The sequence below is a fragment of the Thrips palmi genome, unplaced genomic scaffold (assembly GCF_012932325.1).
Source record: "Thrips palmi isolate BJ-2018 unplaced genomic scaffold, TpBJ-2018v1 HiC_scaffold_8, whole genome shotgun sequence".
NCBI lineage: Eukaryota > Metazoa > Arthropoda > Insecta > Thysanoptera > Thripidae > Thrips > Thrips palmi.
This window is the reverse complement of record NW_023144635.1, coordinates 6034044-6050940: the sequence shown is the minus strand read 5'-3', so window position 1 is coordinate 6050940 and position 16897 is coordinate 6034044. Positions and strand designations below refer to the sequence as shown.

Sequence of the window (16897 nt, the reverse complement as noted above, 5' to 3'; positions counted from 1 at the left end):
GACATCAGGACATCCTGCCCAGGTAAACGGTATACCACATGTGCCCGTGCCCTAGGCTTCCTGTCAGAGTTAAATCCTAGCGTGATATTAGCTTTCTGCATCAGGAAATGATAAGAATCATCGTTCATTCGCTTGCAATAGTTCAAATCCTGTAAATTAAGGATATGCGGTAATGTTATTCCATGTAAGAGAAATTTGTGGTCGTGTTCAAGTCGTCCTTATTTCTCATATTTGTTTTTCAGGCGATCGGACATTTCGGAAAATCGTCTCGTCTCGCCTACCTCCTCCTTCTGCCGTGGCTTCATAAAGCACCCGTTTTGAAGTAAGTTTGTTTCTTTATCCTATCTCCCTGTTTTATTTCAGTGAAATGGCCGTGAGGCTTTACTGCGTACTTGCTCCCCACGAAATGGACGCAGTGATTCGGGCTGCCGAAGACGAAGACGAAGACGAGCCCGAAGCCTGCCTGACCTGCGCCAGCCTACGGACGCAGACGCACCTTGGAGCCGCTGCCGCTACGCTTCGCTTCCTTTGTGATTGTTTATGTTTCGTTTCAAGGCACCTGCCATTCTTGTCGGCTCGACCATGTTAATCTGCAGACTTTAATTTTACGTCAACTCGCCACGGAAGCCGTCCCCTCTGAGCGGTGCACCCAAGGCAGGTTCTTTTCTGCGTATCTCGGCGTTGCTTATCCCTTGGTTTGGTGAGCGGGGCACTTTGCGTCCGGTCCGGCCTTTAATGATCACAACAATCTATCACGTAGTCTCTTTAAACTCGGCTGGATCTTTTCTCTAGTGAGCCTTCTCTTCATTTCCCAGTTTGTTTGTCCTCATCCTTCTTTGTATCATTGCTGTCAGCAGGAATTCCTATACACTGTCAAACATGTTGTGTAGATCCTTCATTTTGGTAAAATAAAATAGGTGCCTGTCTTTATTCTTAGATAAGATATGTGTTTAAAGTTTCAAGGAGCTTTGTCAGGTACACAAGGTATTCTCATGTGGCAAATAAATTTAAGTTTCATCAATGATTAATCTGCTAAACGTGGAATTGTCCGGTCCCAGTGCAGTCCTTCAAAAAAATGCTTAAGTTGTCATTTTTATCCATCGCTGTATAGGTTGTCAAGTTTTAAATACAATGCCATCTCTAAGCCATTGCGTGTGTCATTTGTGGTGTGTAACAGAGACTGTTGTTCTAGGCTGACTGTGCTGTCCCGGCTGGAGCCATGAATAAAAAGTAAGTCTTTGTGTCTACATATTTATTGCACTTCTATGGTATACAGCCAATTTTATTTTCATACCTTTTTTTTTTAAGTCTAATTAGTTTTTATCTTTAATGGTAATCTTACTAAAGTTGAAGGAACAAGTTACATCACACAATTGTGTTTGAGTTGTTTCTTCAACATTAATCCACTATGGATGTGTACTTATTACAATGCACTATATTTACAAATATATTTCATGAACTCTATGCTCTCTTATGAAACAAAGCTTCCATATTCTTATCAGGAAGCTCAGTTGATAGGACATCCTTGTTAGCATCTACACTGCTATTCAATGGCACTATTACATTTTTGATCTTCTGTTGGTCTGAATGGCCTGGTTTAGAATTAATCAATCCTCGGATTACTGTGCTCAGTTGTCCTACTATAAAGATGACTGCAACCAACCATTGAGGAGGGTTTTTACACAGCAACTTTCTAAAAAATTTCTCAATAATTGATGGAGTCCATGTTATAAAATTAGACAGTGCCATCATTTTGATTTCTTTCAAATGGCAAACCTTTTCACTTTCTATTTCTTCAGTGTGTGCTTCTTGGGATTCTTCCGCACTTATTGCTTTTCGATGTTTGCTTCTCTTTGCTGTTGAGCGGTGGAGCACGGCTGTTCCTATCATAGAAATAAGATATGTCAAAGTAATCAGTCCTGAGAAATATGTTTGCACCACCCTGTATTGAAGTTCACAGTTTCCACTGCAAGGGTTTGAATTATCATTCTTTTTGCCTTTTCTCTTGTATTCTTGGCCTGGTTCCATTTGTAAGTGCATAAACATATTTTTCCATTCTTCCTTTGTCTGTGGTTGAGATATTACATAGGAGTTAGAGCCATCCCTAATTTCAGTAACACTTCCGTTTATGAGCTCATATATACGCTGTACTACTGAGATGGTCTGATTGTTGACAAATTGGTGGTCCTCTGAAAGATTTACTTCACTGGAACATTCATTTGGCATTCCACTAGGAATCAAACTTATCATTTCACAAGTATTATTAGAAATTTCTTGGTTTGAAACTTTGGCAATCATGTTGCTTGGAGTCAACTGGTGTAATATTACAACTGAGGCTATAGGTAAAAGCCATTGCGCAACTAATTCAAAAGATAGCCTCTTCCTTCTCCTCACATTTAATGGGTTGCTTCCAGTTGAATCATTCTGTGGTTTGGCATTAAACCAGCATTCCATTGCCATCAGAAACATTGATATAAAGCTGTGAACAAATGATATAAGAAAAGTGGAAGTCTCTGCTAAAATAGTTGTATTACTGCATGTTTTATTTTTTATTGATTCCTCCTGGAAAAGAGCCAGTCCAATCAGTATAACTCCTATGGAAGCACTTAAAAGAGAGTCTGACGTAGCAAGTACCCCAAAGCTTGTGAAACCATGATAACACTGTTTACGTAACAAGAATATCACTGCCACTGCACAACCAAGTAATAGCACAAGACCTGTCGATAGGACTACAGTAGACCACATTTCTTGCTTTTTGTCCCTTCACGTCACCCACTTAGTTTTGTTTTCTTCAGGGTGACAAATTGTCAACTGATCACTTTGTTGCCTGTCTCAGGTGTGTTATCACTTGTTTCACTCAACTCCTTTTGCTTAACTTCTGCATGCACTGTCCACAAAAGTCAGCAGAAGACTGGGAACAGCTCTGAACTGTTGTTGTGGCCATAGGGGCACAGTACAGTTATTGCTGTGCCCACATGGTGGCGTTGCCCTATGTCACATTATTATCTTGTCTTTTGCCTTTACCCTGTTGAGTTTGCAGGGAATACAATTTTTTTTTTGTTCAGCATTAAATTACTCATGCATATTTTTGTCACAACCAACCGTTCACAATTGTAAATGGTTTTAATCTAATGTCTGTGGTTAAAAGTTTTTCCCCTTTATGCTATCAATATTTTTATTAAAATTGAAAATTGAGTCAGATGTAAAACTTAGTTTGTGGAGAGTGGCCTGGTGGCGAGGAGTGACCGGTGCCGCGCCATGCCACGCCATGCCACGCCCGGGCCCGCATGCTTCCCTCCAGGACACGCGTTACAAGAGACAGCGCGACCTGTCTTATCAATTAACTACCTGGGCCGGACTCCAGTGTGCAGAGGAACTTTCACAAAATTTTACATTTCTTTCCTCTCGAATCGCCCATCGAAAGTCTTTGAAAGGCTTCTGTCGTGTAAGAGAGACAGCTTGCTCCTGTTTTGGCTCTGAGACGGAGGCAGACCGGCTTCGATTCCCGGCAAAAGCAGACAGTTTTGTCGGTGTAAATGACCGTTTACAAGCTTCCAAAGTCAGCGCAGTGCAACTTTGAGACACCCGAACGATTTGGTGACAGTTGCAAATTGAAACCCCCTCCGCGGCGCCGGGAGTCGAAGCTAGCATCGGGTTCAGCCCAAACCGTTGCCTCGCCTGAGTGTGGGTCGAGGACCGAACCGATGTGAGACTATGTCACCTCACTTCTCTTCGCTTTGTGTCTAACTTAGCGCCACGTGTTCCAGACTTTACTTGGCGATGTCGCGGCGGCGGGTCTCGAGTCCTCAGACGACGCAACAGTTGTGGGATGCAATCAGGATAACCAGCTACCAGAGACAAATTCCAGATATTACCAGAATTTCGCGGTATATGAGCCGAATACATGGAGTTAATGAAGGTACATTCATCTTTTTGAAGTAAAGAATTGTTTACACTCCAAATATTTTTCTATTGCTCAGTTTATCATGCTTTTGTTTCAGATGAGGTTCGTCGTCAGCTTAGCTACTGTGTACGTGATGGTCTTATTCGTCTTGTAAAACGATTAGGGTATAAAGGGAAAAAAATTGGTGTGGAACAAGAAAGCTACAGGCTCCCTAAGCCAAAGATGCTTGTATGTATGACATTTTTTATCTTATCTCTTGTTTAAGAATGCACACAATGAATTTACTTTCATTATTATTTTCTTCTAGCCCCGTGACGATCATGATTGGTATTGTTTTGAGTGCCATAGTGGAGGTGATGTCATTTGTTGTACATCATGCCACCGAGTATTTCACCTAGCTTGTATTGAAAAAGAGGAGCTCCCAGAAGATGATGTAAAGAACAAGTTTCTTTGCAACGTCTGCAAGGTGATCTTTTAAGTATATTTTTTTAAAGTACTGTTAAGATACTGATCAGTTTCATTCAACAACTTTTTATTATAATTTCTTTTTGATGTAGAATTGTGAAGGCACCGAGGAAAACTTCAAAATTAAGAGAGTCCAACTAAATCGATTACTAACATTTACCTGTGCAAGACTGAAAGAGAAGGTAAGTTGCTATGATCAAGTTAATTTGTTAAGGGCCTTAATTGTACTGGCTGTCTCTTTCATTGGTTTTTATTTGTTAGTTACCAGCCACTATAATGGACCGAATGGTGCCGAGCAATGCATCCTACATATCTGACAGAACGAGTTCAGTGGCATCTCATCAAAGAAGGGCAAGTGGCACCACAACAGACTCAAATATTAAGTGGGTGTCAGATGAAGCTGATGCAGCATGGCGTATACGAAACCTTGTATATAGGTAAATTTTGTTATCTTGGCAGTATTTTTGAGGCTTTCATTTATGATTTTAATCACTTTTCTTATCTCATGTATTCATAGTCCGATGGATTTAAATATCATGGAAAAAAAAGCTCTGAAGAATAAGTATAGAAGTCTTGAGCAGTTCCGTGCTGATGCTCAAACTATTGTCCACAACGTTGTTATTTATCATGGAGGTAAGTATTAATTGAGTACATACATCTTATTATGTACACGGCTCATACTGAATGGTCAATCCTTAGAGTCTCAGGGCGGGTTCATTCTAAGATACTCTTGTGCTTTACAAGAATCTTATGCTAGTCTGCTAATCTGAGCATAATCCCGCCTCAATCTAAAGCCCATTGGTATGACAATGTAGCATAATAGCCTTACCTACCTGAATTATTTAACTTCTGTTCTAAGTCACAGAAGACAATTTTTGCTCAGTTTCTTTCCAAAAAAGAGTTTTAAAATTAAATCAAATCAATGCCCAGCCCCATTAAACATCTGATCGTCCAAATCTAGTAATTTTTCCCAGTTTTGCTTGTGCCATCCTCAATGTACTGGTTTGTTTATTAGAAACTCTAAATTATTTGTGTTTGTCTTGATTTATTGCTTTCAAAGATGGAACAAAATCAAGATTGAAACGAGATGCACCTTGGGGTAAGGGTAACATTAGTGGTGACATTTTGACAGGGATTGTGTAGTGGCTTTCTAGGACTACTTTACCTCTTATAGCACTGGTTATTCCGATCCTGATAAAAGCTTGAGCAGTAATTCCCATTTGCTGAACTATGCACACTCAATGCTTATGATCCCCCATTCTCTGCAGTTCTATTTGCTTCAGTTTTGAAGAAACTGAAAACTTTCTCTGTATAGTTTACAAATGTTATGGTGTTGGAGTCTGTGAGTTTATTTAATTGTTACTTTTATTTTGCAGTCCACAGTCCGTTGGCTGACATGGCAAGGCAAATGCTCCGTGATTGTAATTATGATGTTCAAGAAATTAAGCAATGCCGAGATTGCTACAGGATGTCAAATGAGAAGTTGGAACGTCACTGGTTTTGCCAACCCTGTCGCCCACCTCATCAGCTTGTCTATGCTAAACAGAAAAGCTTCCCCTATTGGCCAGCTAAGGTATAATATCAAATTCCTGTGTGTACAGTTACTGAGGCACCAAACCAGTTTTATTTTTTTAAAATATAGATGTTCATTAATCTACATAACATCTTTTTTTGTCAGGTCATTAAAATTGATGGTGACAAGTATGATGTCCGATTTTTTGGGGGACACCACCAGAGAGCTATAATTGAGAAAGCCTTTATTCGTCAAATTTCGGTCAACATTCACACACTTCAAGTATGTTGCTACCATTTGTTTTTGTTGTTTTTGTTTTTTTTAATTTCTTATGGCACTTATGCTTATGTATGATGTGTTTGTTTAAGGTGAAGAAAACGTCCTCCTGGAACAAAGCTTGTGAGGAACTGAAACGTCACCAAACACTTTTGGAGGAAATGAGACGTGCCACTAATGACTTTACCAAGTTTGAATCCTCAGAAGATGAAGATGTAGAAGAAGAAGACGACTCTGAAGAAGAGGAAATATCTAAGGTTGAAAAAGAAAACGGTGACGATGATGATGAAGAAGAAGAGGAGGAAGAAGAGGAGGAGGAGGAAGAACAGGAAGAACCAGAGGACCAAGATCATCGTCTTGCAGTGGATGTGGTAATTACTGTTCCCTTATTCATTTTGTTTTACATTTGATTACCATATCATACTAGTATTATTTTTCACCCTTTTAGACTGCTGCTAAAGAGGAGGAAGATAGTGCTGAAAGTGCCCAAAGTGCTGAAAGTGTACCTGTGCCATCCCCACCCATTGTTGCTGGCCAAGAACCAGTGGTAGAGCCTCCTAAGAAACGGGGTCGTAAGCGAAAACACAAAGAAAACATTGAGAGTGAAAAAACTCTTGAGGAGGATGAAACAATTTCATCGACATCTGTCAAACGAAAGTTAAAGGTTTGCAGTTTGTCTAGTTTTCTGGTATTTCTTCTGCCTGGGGTTCAATAATGAAATGCTTTTTATTTTTTGTTGTTATGTTTAGAGGGATGGAACAGTACAAGAAGATACCACAGTAACTTCCTCTTCTTGTGAAGAACCAATTAACAGATCCTTTGCAACACAGACTAACAAAAAAGCCTCTGTGGTTCCGACAACACTTAGCAAGGAAATTGCTAAAGCTGTTAAAGATGCTTTGGAAAAGGTGAGAAAATGAGTGGTAAAAGATGCAGTGTCTGCGTTCATTTAAATACCTTATATAACTGTAAAAATTTATTGTGGCACCAGAAAACCAAAATAATGATTGAGAAATGATTATCATATGTTTGCAGCAACGACGTGAATTTGATGAAGAAAAAGCGGAAATGGAGGAAGAACGTGCAAAAGCTGTGGCAAATGCAGTGAGAAGCTTAGAGCAAGATTTGGCACGTATGCAAACCGAACATTCAGAAGTTATTGCTGACTTGGAAGACAAACACAGAGCTACGATATCAGAAGTTAAAAAGAAACAATGGGTGAGTGTAGGCAGTGTTGCACTGCTGTTATCAGATTTGAAACTTGCTGTACAATATTTCCAACATTTATTTTGTTTGTTTGTTAATTATGTAGTGCTACAACTGCGAACTGGAAGCAATCTACCACTGCTGCTGGAATACTGCATACTGCAGCATTGACTGTCAGCAAACACACTGGCAGAAAGAACATAAGAAAGTGTGCAGAAGGAAGCGTTAGACTCATAGCACTATTATGCAAACTAAAGTGTACCTGAGTTCAAGGCGTCTTGTTTGCTTTCGACAAATATTGTTATTAAATTTATTTTGTGATCTCTTCATACTACAGTGTTGGTACCAACTGAGTTATTTTACATGAATCATCAGACATAGTTTTTTCACACATTGCCTGTACAAATCTTTGGCCTTTGCAGTGAGCAGTGAGGAGTTTGCTTAAATTAGTTTCACTCATAAGACTATCATTATGATCATGTACCATGTAGACCATGCAGACTGTCGTTTGATCTGCACAAGATTTCCCCCCCTACTTCAAAGACATTGTTTGCTCTTGAAGAGATGGTAGATTTTCTCTAGTGGAGGCAAGGATTTTACTAACAAACCTAAGCATAATTTTTCGTTGTGTTAACTGATTTTAGTAAATCCAAATCAGTAGTGCTCACTTGTATCATTTGTTATGGTTTTATTTTGCTGCTTTTTGAATGTATATAAATTAAACTTAAGCCTTTTTAAGAAAGCTTCTCCTCATGTATAAAGTATAAAGAAATTCTGATCCCCATCTTGTTTATTATTTCATAATTATATTCCTACTAACTTGATAGCATAGTAATATACTATTTTTCAAAGAATTAGTGTATCTTTGTTTAGTCTTTAATAATTTTCTGCTGTGCTAGTGTTTTTTTTTTTTTTAATCATCCCCTTTTTTTTATTTCTTTGCTACCTTGTCTAATGATGATGAGGAGCTCAAAGTCAAAGAATTCATACTTCTGTGCGATTGATGTGTGTCAATCCTCCACGCCAGACTGTCATGGAGGCAGGTGAAAATGTCCTACTTTGAAGTTGTGTTTCCAAGAATATATGCCTCTTGGACATTTTGTTTGTAGCGTTTTTCCTAGTTTTCATTTCTATTTTCATTCTGATGTTCCTGTTCATTGTAGAAATTTCATAAATGCTGTACCATTTACCCAACCAAAACATGTGAATTTTGGTTGGATGGTAGTTTAAGAACCAAGTTTTAATGGTCTCCAAAATAATTGTAGCCCATTTCTCTTTTCCTTTTTTTTTTTTTTTTTGAGGGGGAGGGAGGGGAGGGGGTAAATGATGTGCTGTTTGGGTGTCAAATTGGTATAATCTACACAACTTTTTCCTTTGTTGGAATGCGGGCATCTTGACAGATCAAGGATCGTTCCTTATGTAAATATGTTTCATTACCTTGGTTGTACTAGTTGCTCTTTGAGTACGAACATACTGTCAAGCTCATGCATGTGAAGAAAGAATCTATATACTCTACAAATCGAAGAGCGTACATCGTATGCTCTAACTGGAGCATGCCTGCAAGCACGCTCTAGCTAGCGCATGCCTGCCAAGCATGCCCTTACTAGTGCATGTACACGCTAACTGAAGCATGCATCTAGTGCATAAGGGATGGGGAGTTGCCTGCATCAGGAAGCGTGTACATGGCATGTATGCAATAGTAAGTGCATGCTTGGCAGGCATGCACTAGCTGGAGCGTGCTTGCAGGGTAGGCATGCTCCAGTTAGAGCATACAATGTACGCTCTTCGATTTGTAGAGTAGAGAGCTGTATTGTTTGAATAGTATGCCATTTTGTTTTTAAGTTGTTTCTTTGTATTGTTTTGTCTGAAAATTTTATTGTGAATCTTGCAACTATGTAATTTCAAATTTCATCCTTAAAACTTCATCATCTTTCTGCATGAAAATTTCTAATGAAAAGCTACAAGATGCTTAGTGCCGAATTTCAACTCAACGGACTTGACTGTGGTGTAGTCTAGAAGAAAGGGAGACTTCTTAAATGACTTTATGAGGAAGTCTTGTAACTTGTGTAGCAAGACGCAAGTTGTCTTGTAGAAGGGGAGAGGTTTTTGTTTTCGGCCTTGAAAATTTGTACTTGCAATCAAAATTATTATCTAGTTAAAAGATATAAACTCTGTGATTTCATATATATGTTTTTTTACATAGTCAACCGTGTGGTTCTTGCATGATGGGCTGCTTTTTCATAAATAGTTTGCCTAGCACCTTTGCTTTATTCCTTCCATTCCTTCTCATGTTCCTAACTTCTGCTGATTGCTAGTCACTACAAACTCCGCACAGCTTTTATATCCCTTTTCCAAGGTTTGGCTGACATTTTGGATTTCAGAACACTTTATTTGCTTTTCTGTTGATCTCCGATTACCTTCTTTCCAATTGTTATTTTAATTGTAGTCGCCTACCTGTAGTAAGTTTTAGCTGTTCTGTAAGTCTAAATCTTCCTTTCAGAAATTTTTGTCCAATTTATATTTAGGTCATGTTGTCATGCCTCATTTTCTTCCAAAGGTTATTATGCAATGTTCTTCTTTCCATTATTTATTTTATATTATAGTTTATTTTAGTTTGCAGTTGAAAATGAAAGGGTTCTAGTTACTTCCTTGAGGATTTCCTTTAGTTTTATGATCCTCTGATATGGCTGACCACTCACATAGATCTATTTTATCCTCACAACTCGGGAATCATCTGTATAGTGTACTTAGTTAGCACAAATAACTAATGACTTGCATCGTCCAATATCTGTCACATTTTTCTGGTGTTGCATTGCTCGATGGTGCAGCTTTCGAAGGTTCATGAGTACTAACTGGGCCATGGACTACCTACAGGACATCTACAGTCCATTTGCACCATTTTTGAGAATATAGTTCTGAAGGCTGAGTAGTAGTTATTCTTCTCTATTTTTATTTCATTTTTCTTAATTGAGCTTTACTCTAATTTCAGCTTCTGTATATGAGATGAGGTTAAGGGAATATTTTCTGAATAGTTTAGTATGTATATACAAATTATTGTATTTTATGGACCATATATAGGAAGAATTCGAATGTTGAGCCTACTACCTATACCTAGTCTAGATATTAATTTTCATTTTCTGGAAAACGATGAGAAATAATAGCAAAATTGTACTTGCACTATTATATGATTGCATCTGCAGGTAGGCCATACAAATCTTTGGTTGTTGATGTTTCAGAATGTGTCCTGTTTATGTTATGGCAGAGCTACCTTGCAACACTTTGCTTTATTATTAAAAATTCATCTCCACTGTTAGATCCAGTGACTGCATTTTAAAAATTATTGTTAAAAGGTGGTGCTGATTATGTAATATATTTCAAATAAAAAAGTTACCTTTTCAATGAGTGTTTCCAGAACTTAAAATTTGTGTAGGTGTACCTAGAGTCCTCCATTGCTATGAGATGTTACTGTTTATATTATCAAACGTTAACTCCGATGCCATCGCCAAAGAAACTTTAGTATGTTGCGATGTGATGAGACATTCCAACCCATAATACACAGCCTCATCTCTTAACCAATAAACTCACACCAATGTTGCGTGGGCGAAAGGCGAAGGAACACAACACAATTTGAAGAAGACCCATTCAGGACAACATTTAATTGTTAAATTTATTATTACATATAGTCAAATTCCACTTAAAACCAGGTTCGTTCTTTTTCTGCAGCTTCTCTTCTTTCTGAAAGACTTTATGACTTTAAGTCTCAGAGAATAGCATTTCAAGCTCTTGCCTTTTTACTGATGGTAGTTCACTGGTTGAATAAACTCGGTAGCACGAGAACCGAAATGAATAGTACCAAATCTAGTAGGTTCTTAATTTGATCGGCACTTTCCAGAAGAGACATGACATCCCAGGACCTGCATGTACTGTGTATTGAAGTTTGCAGTTGCAAGTTCCCTACTGTATGAAATCACACCGAGTCAAATACTTGTTCTTCATCCCATAGTAAGAGTACATTTTTGAAAAATGGCATTAACTGAAGGAATAGTCTTAGGATAAAGACCAGTAGTTAAATTATTGTAACAATTAATAGTACAATATTAACTCCAATGATTTTTCCAATTTTTGCTATGTCATTATTTAAACACAACACGTTATTAACAGTACACACCTAGCAAGGTTTTTCCTTCTGGGGATGCCTTGCAATGACATTGATAATTTTTTACTTTATAACGGTATGTTAGCAATCCCTGATACACGTGCAATGATCGATAGAGACAATACATCACTATTGATGAAGGCACTTCTTGTACACCCATTAATTTGACTGATACTCCTAGACAGTAAGATAATACATAACACAGTAAAAATAAAATGAATTCCCTATTTATACAGGAATATACGGGTGATGGCCTCAAAGATCAAAATAGAAGAGCAGGCTCAAAAGGTAACAAGTAATAGTTGCAATAGTTGCAGCTACAAGAAATAGCAAGCAGAACAGAGATTTGTCCTCTGCACACCTATATCTTAAAAGCTACTTAAGATATTGAGAGGAAAAGAAAAGAATCTTTTCCACAAAATAAATCTTACAAAATTCAAAATTAATTTTACAATTACTATGACTGAACTCTAAAGGCTGTTCACTCACAGATTGACTAGCATTTTTGCTCCAATTCTGACTAAGTCAAGCGGATACATATATTTATATATACTTTGCATATGGACAATAATGAGATAATGGAGATTCAACATTAGAGCAGTCTACTCAGTTTTCAACTGCTCAAATAAACCTACCCATTTTATCACATTTCACTATTTGCCCATAACAGATAAAATTAATACATTTTTAACCTCATCATAAAGATTTGTACAAGCTGCTATGAATTTATCAGCACAAAGCAACATGGAAAAAAAAGAAACTTCACTGAGCATTTTTCTCCCGGCACCAGAGAACTATGATGATGATGAGTTATGTGTAGAAATACTTCCACAATTCCACAGCATGCCCAGTACTAACATTTGTTCATCTTCCCTACCTTCATGTTTATATATCAGATGGGGGGATTATATGGATTTCAACCTGAAAATGAAAAGTGAAATATAAGTCCAAACCTGCATTTAATTTAAAGTGGATACAAAAAAATTAGGTTTGAACAAAATTTACCTAAGACACTTACTGGATCAATTTCAATAGGCTGATTTTCTGAAGACTGGTTTGATTCATGTTCCACCATTTTCAGAATAGACTGACAAATGTCTTTGACTATCTCATCTGAACTCAAGTCGAGCATCTCTTGAAGAATTGAATTACCTCCCTCCTGCACCAGCATCATACAATATCGTTTTGCTGGAAAAAGAAGAAATAGAAGGATGGTAATTTAATAAGATATGCAAGAAGAGCTGTAATTTAGGCCATAACTGTTCAGATCCAGCTGTGATTGAAGTAATACCATTTTTGGAACAAACGTGATGAATGGCCCAGGCAGCCCACAATTGTACTTGGGAAGCTTCATAACATTTGAGGAGAGGAAAGAAAGGAATAAATGATCTGTATGCCACCATTTCACTGCTTGGTGTTTTCCACTTAAGGACAACTTGACCCTATAAACAATACAAAATTGTAGGAAAAGAGAACAGAGAGCACAATACTGCTATATAAACAAAGATCAGACACTGGGCTATTTTAGAAGAAAAGAATACAACAGAGTAATGCAGCATTTACCAAGTCCTGTAGCATTTCTTCTCTTTTCACACTGTCTACAATCCAAACTGCGGGACCATCACTGCTCAGGTGAGCAATGATACCTGCACTAAAATAGCTCACATCAATGTGCCTGGAGTGAAGCAACTTCCTGTAAGAAAAAGATGCAACAATTTGATGAGCATGTTTCCATACAACCATATTACTGATTTGTACAGACAGGAAGGTGGGGAGGTTACCTTAATGCTTCAATGAAACTGGAACACATTAGGTTTGAGCGTAGCTCTGGAACCTCAGCAATGTTATTCAATAGCCCAAGAACCTTTGTCTCAATGGAAGTTTCTTGTTCATACACACTGAGCATGGATAAGAACAAATCAAGTCCTCGCTCCTCCAAAAACATGTGGCACGTTGCAGGAGACTCATCTGTCCAAACAAAAGAAAATTCAAATTGAAGAAGGTAAAGAAAAGAAAACAATATGAGGGCAATAAAAAATATTCAAACCTGTAAGATTCCACAGAGCACTTAAAGTGAACTTCATTGTGATGTCACTTGTTTTTGTTGCCATGCGAGCTTCTACCATTGTGAGTAGTTTCCGCATGTATTTAGGCTGTGCACCCAGTAAGGAGGAATCACGAGTAGAAATCTTAGCAGCTGAGGATACACATCACAACACATTACATTTAAGGTTAAAAAAATGTAAGGGAATACAACATGAGACAATCTTTTTTTTTTTACCTAGTACACTGCAGATTGCTACACTCATTCTATTAACAGCTGCCTCGTTAAATGCACAAAGGCTGTCTAATACCAGCCTTGCACAGCGATACTTGTCAAAGCTAATATCATGAAGAATTCTATCACTGCATAAGGTCAACAAAGTGTTTTTCTGAAGCTGTAAAGCACATAACAGACGTTATTCATAAGCACTGTACATGTGAAGATATGGGAAACTAAGATAAATTCCCAACAGAATGTTGATGCGTGCTTACTTGAAAATGGCTCGGGAATGTTTCCATTGCATCTAGCGATAACTCTACTACATCTCTGAGAATAGATGGGTGGACTCTATTGGCCAATTCTCCTTTTGTTAAATTATATAGACAAGCAGTGGCAGCCATTTGAATGCCATATTGCCCTTGATGTAGTCTCATGCCTCGCACAACCAGCTGGGGGAAAAATTCACAGTAGTTATGGACTGAGATAGAGACAAAATTACATTAGAATTAGTATTTTGATGACTCTGATATACTAACCTTTATAAGATCTGACCTTGTCTCTCTATACAAATTTGTAATTCTGAATAGATTGAGGAGACATTTTTGCAAAAATATTGGGCGGTGAGGATACCTTTCAAGACCTTCCATCACTTGCTTCTCAGATGCCAGGCCAGTGACCTGTTACAGCAAGAGAAAATTGCTCATTTAAAAGGAAACAAAAACAACACACCAATAGCAATAAATCACATACTAACCACAAGATCCTGTCTGTAGTGGGGATGGTCTGGGTTTACATACATCTGATCATAACAGGCATTGAGATACATCAAGCCTAAAAATGTCATATTAGGATGGGCCAAGACAAAATCCCTCAATGCATCTTCGTCAACTCTCTCTGCTCCTGATACAGAGAAATACAGAGAGAGGATTAATTGAGATAATAATCACATTTTAACTTCCATGATAAGACCGTGCTCTAATTTATTAAAAATGTAAATGTACCTGAAATGTCTAGATACTGTAGATGAGGAAGACATTCAGGTTTGAATAAATCTGAAATACTTGAGGGGTTAGGTTCCAACAAATCAAATGGATGTCGATCCTGCTCGTCTGAAATATCCAAATGCTGAAGTTGGTGTAGTTCCAGCAGGATTCGAACAACACTCTCCTGGTGAGATACCTTGAAGACACAGTCTCTAGATTAGTCAAGCACTCTGCTTAAATTACTGGATTTAAGTGGGTTAAAATTTGAACTGCATACCTTAAGGTTATACATGTATAATGATTTTAATCTATCACGACATTTTCTTAGGGAGGATATATCTGAAACCTGAGTTCCAGATATGTTGAGAACTTCTAAGTGAGGTAAATCCTCAATAACTATTTCAAGTCCATGACTGTTGAATTCTGTACAGGCTACATTAAGAGATTGAAGGTTCTGAAGCTTAGAGAGACCAACCACAACACAATACCTGTAATGAAGCTCACTTTTAGCAAAACGATAAAAGATAATAAAAGACATCATTTAGAAAACGTTTACTTCAAAAATACAGTTTAAATTTAAACTGACTTTGAACCAGCCATGAAGGTAGATCGAGCAACATTTAAAGATCGCAAGTTTTGCAGGGTCCACTCTCCGAGACACCCAATCAAGTCATTCACAGAAACAGTTAAACCGATGGCCTCTAAACTCCTGATTTTGTGACCTTTTAACATTCTCAGTCCCTTTGTTGTCAGTTTTCCTGCTTTCCGCATACGCACATTTCTGCAAGGGAATTTGTTTCAATAGTAAGCCAGTGCCTTGTAGAGTCGAAAACACAGCAATATACGTATTAAAGCTTTAAAACTCACCTTAATGTTGCTATGTTTGAGTCAAATAAAGTCATTGTCAAATCTTTTAACTTCCCCTTTTCGCTAAGTTGCTCAAGCAGTCGGTCGGAAATCCCAGGTGGCAAGACTGAATCATCTTTCAGAGTCAGCTTCTCTTCTTTATGGCACTCTGGCTTATCACTACCATCCGCAGGAGGCGAAAGGGTCATTAATGGTGTAACCTGGTTTGGTTGCAGAGAACAAGTACATTAGTAAAAAGTAAAACACAACAAAAGCAGAAAAATTGATAGCATGGTTAACAAACCTCGCATAAGGCCTCCAAATTTTCACATATAAAGTCAACGCACGCTTCTTCCAAAGATATCGGTGAATTGTACATCTTGAAAGTCTTTGCTTTGCTCAATTCACAGAAAAAATGAAGCTGACAGGAGGGAAAAAGTTTGATGGCTAGTTAATAAATGAACAGGCCTAATGACAGGGCAGGCTAAATTGTAAATGTTGCTTTGACAAAAAAATCTCCACATTTGGCACACAATATTTTTAAGCTGAGTTTTTAAAAAAATGTTGCTGGAGAAAGAACGATTTCATGATCAAGGTGCACTGGCACAGCATGATCCTGCAATAACAACCTTGTAACCATTTACTTCAAGCAGACATTATTAAAAAATTCATGTTTTGGAGATTTTTTTTCCATATCTAAAACGTCGATAGAGAGCGAACATGTGAATGGTACACAGCGACGAGGTTCAACTGTGTCATGGTTAAACGGGTGTGCGAAAGGAGTGCAATTATGTAATTTGGGACGAAATATTACCTCATAACAGGTTCTGCGGGTTGCAAGGACCTTTCATACTACACGAGTAGAGGTTAGTGTCATCCGTTGGTCAACACAGGGGCGCAACGGCTTGAACACAGCTGAAACTAGAGAGGAAAAATGGGAAATAAGTCATACAGACGAATGACAACACCAAACCTTTGTTTAAGGTAAGAAAACTAACAAAAAATATTGGAGCTTCAGAGCTGCATCTTAGCCCTTGAGTAAACAACTGCATAGCGCACATCACCGCCCAACCTGACAGGCAGACAGGCACAAGGCAGAGAGGAAGTGGAGCTTCGGGGAGAGATTGGGGCGGCGGTAGGCGGTAGGGGGTGTAAGCTAGTTCGCCAGTCCGCCGCCCAGAGCGCTGCAGTTGCAGTTGCCGCGGGATACTTCGAAGCACATCGCTTGGCAGCACAACACCAAGGCCGGGGAGGGGTTTAGGTCACAGCAGACTGCAGAGTGAGT

The 16897-nt window shown here is 38.3% G+C and overlaps 2 protein-coding genes across 9 annotated transcripts; one reads left to right on the top strand and one right to left on the bottom strand.

Annotated features, from left to right (window-relative positions):
- The first annotated feature begins 4 nt into the window (after nucleotides 1-4).
- Nucleotides 5-7698, top strand: LOC117652986 (zinc finger MYND domain-containing protein 11). 7 transcript variants are annotated; one of them, XM_034398285.1, is made up of 17 exons: nucleotides 5-22; nucleotides 243-322; nucleotides 1193-1230; nucleotides 3768-3919; nucleotides 4002-4132; nucleotides 4212-4370; nucleotides 4462-4551; nucleotides 4631-4806; nucleotides 4887-5002; nucleotides 5430-5468; nucleotides 5746-5942; nucleotides 6048-6164; nucleotides 6251-6529; nucleotides 6607-6822; nucleotides 6908-7066; nucleotides 7194-7376; nucleotides 7471-7698. In XM_034398285.1, exons 3-17 carry the CDS (start codon nucleotides 1220-1222, stop codon nucleotides 7591-7593), a joined length of 2148 nt encoding a protein of 715 aa, XP_034254176.1. In that variant the 5' UTR covers nucleotides 5-22; nucleotides 243-322; nucleotides 1193-1219; the 3' UTR covers nucleotides 7594-7698. The 7 variants fall into 7 exon arrangements, with proteins under 7 accessions (XP_034254176.1, XP_034254175.1, XP_034254178.1 ...); XM_034398284.1 differs by having other exon boundaries at nucleotides 16-169; XM_034398287.1 differs by lacking the exon at nucleotides 1193-1230 and having other exon boundaries at nucleotides 16-169.
- A 3292-nt stretch (nucleotides 7699-10990) lies between these two features.
- Nucleotides 10991-16712, bottom strand: LOC117652985 (protein zyg-11 homolog B-like). 2 transcript variants are annotated; one of them, XM_034398283.1, is made up of 17 exons: nucleotides 16611-16712; nucleotides 16427-16533; nucleotides 15917-16033; nucleotides 15634-15833; nucleotides 15353-15547; nucleotides 15044-15254; nucleotides 14785-14962; nucleotides 14538-14683; nucleotides 14320-14460; nucleotides 14056-14232; nucleotides 13802-13958; nucleotides 13568-13717; nucleotides 13302-13488; nucleotides 13084-13213; nucleotides 12812-12962; nucleotides 12526-12708; nucleotides 10991-12441 (listed from the first exon to the last, which is right to left on the bottom strand). In XM_034398283.1, exons 3-17 carry the CDS (start codon nucleotides 15989-15991, stop codon nucleotides 12437-12439), a joined length of 2286 nt encoding a protein of 761 aa, XP_034254174.1. In that variant the 5' UTR covers nucleotides 15992-16033; nucleotides 16427-16533; nucleotides 16611-16712; the 3' UTR covers nucleotides 10991-12436. The 2 variants fall into 2 exon arrangements, with proteins under 2 accessions (XP_034254174.1, XP_034254173.1); XM_034398282.1 differs by having other exon boundaries at nucleotides 12539-12708.
- Nucleotides 16713-16897: the final 185 nt, after the last annotated feature.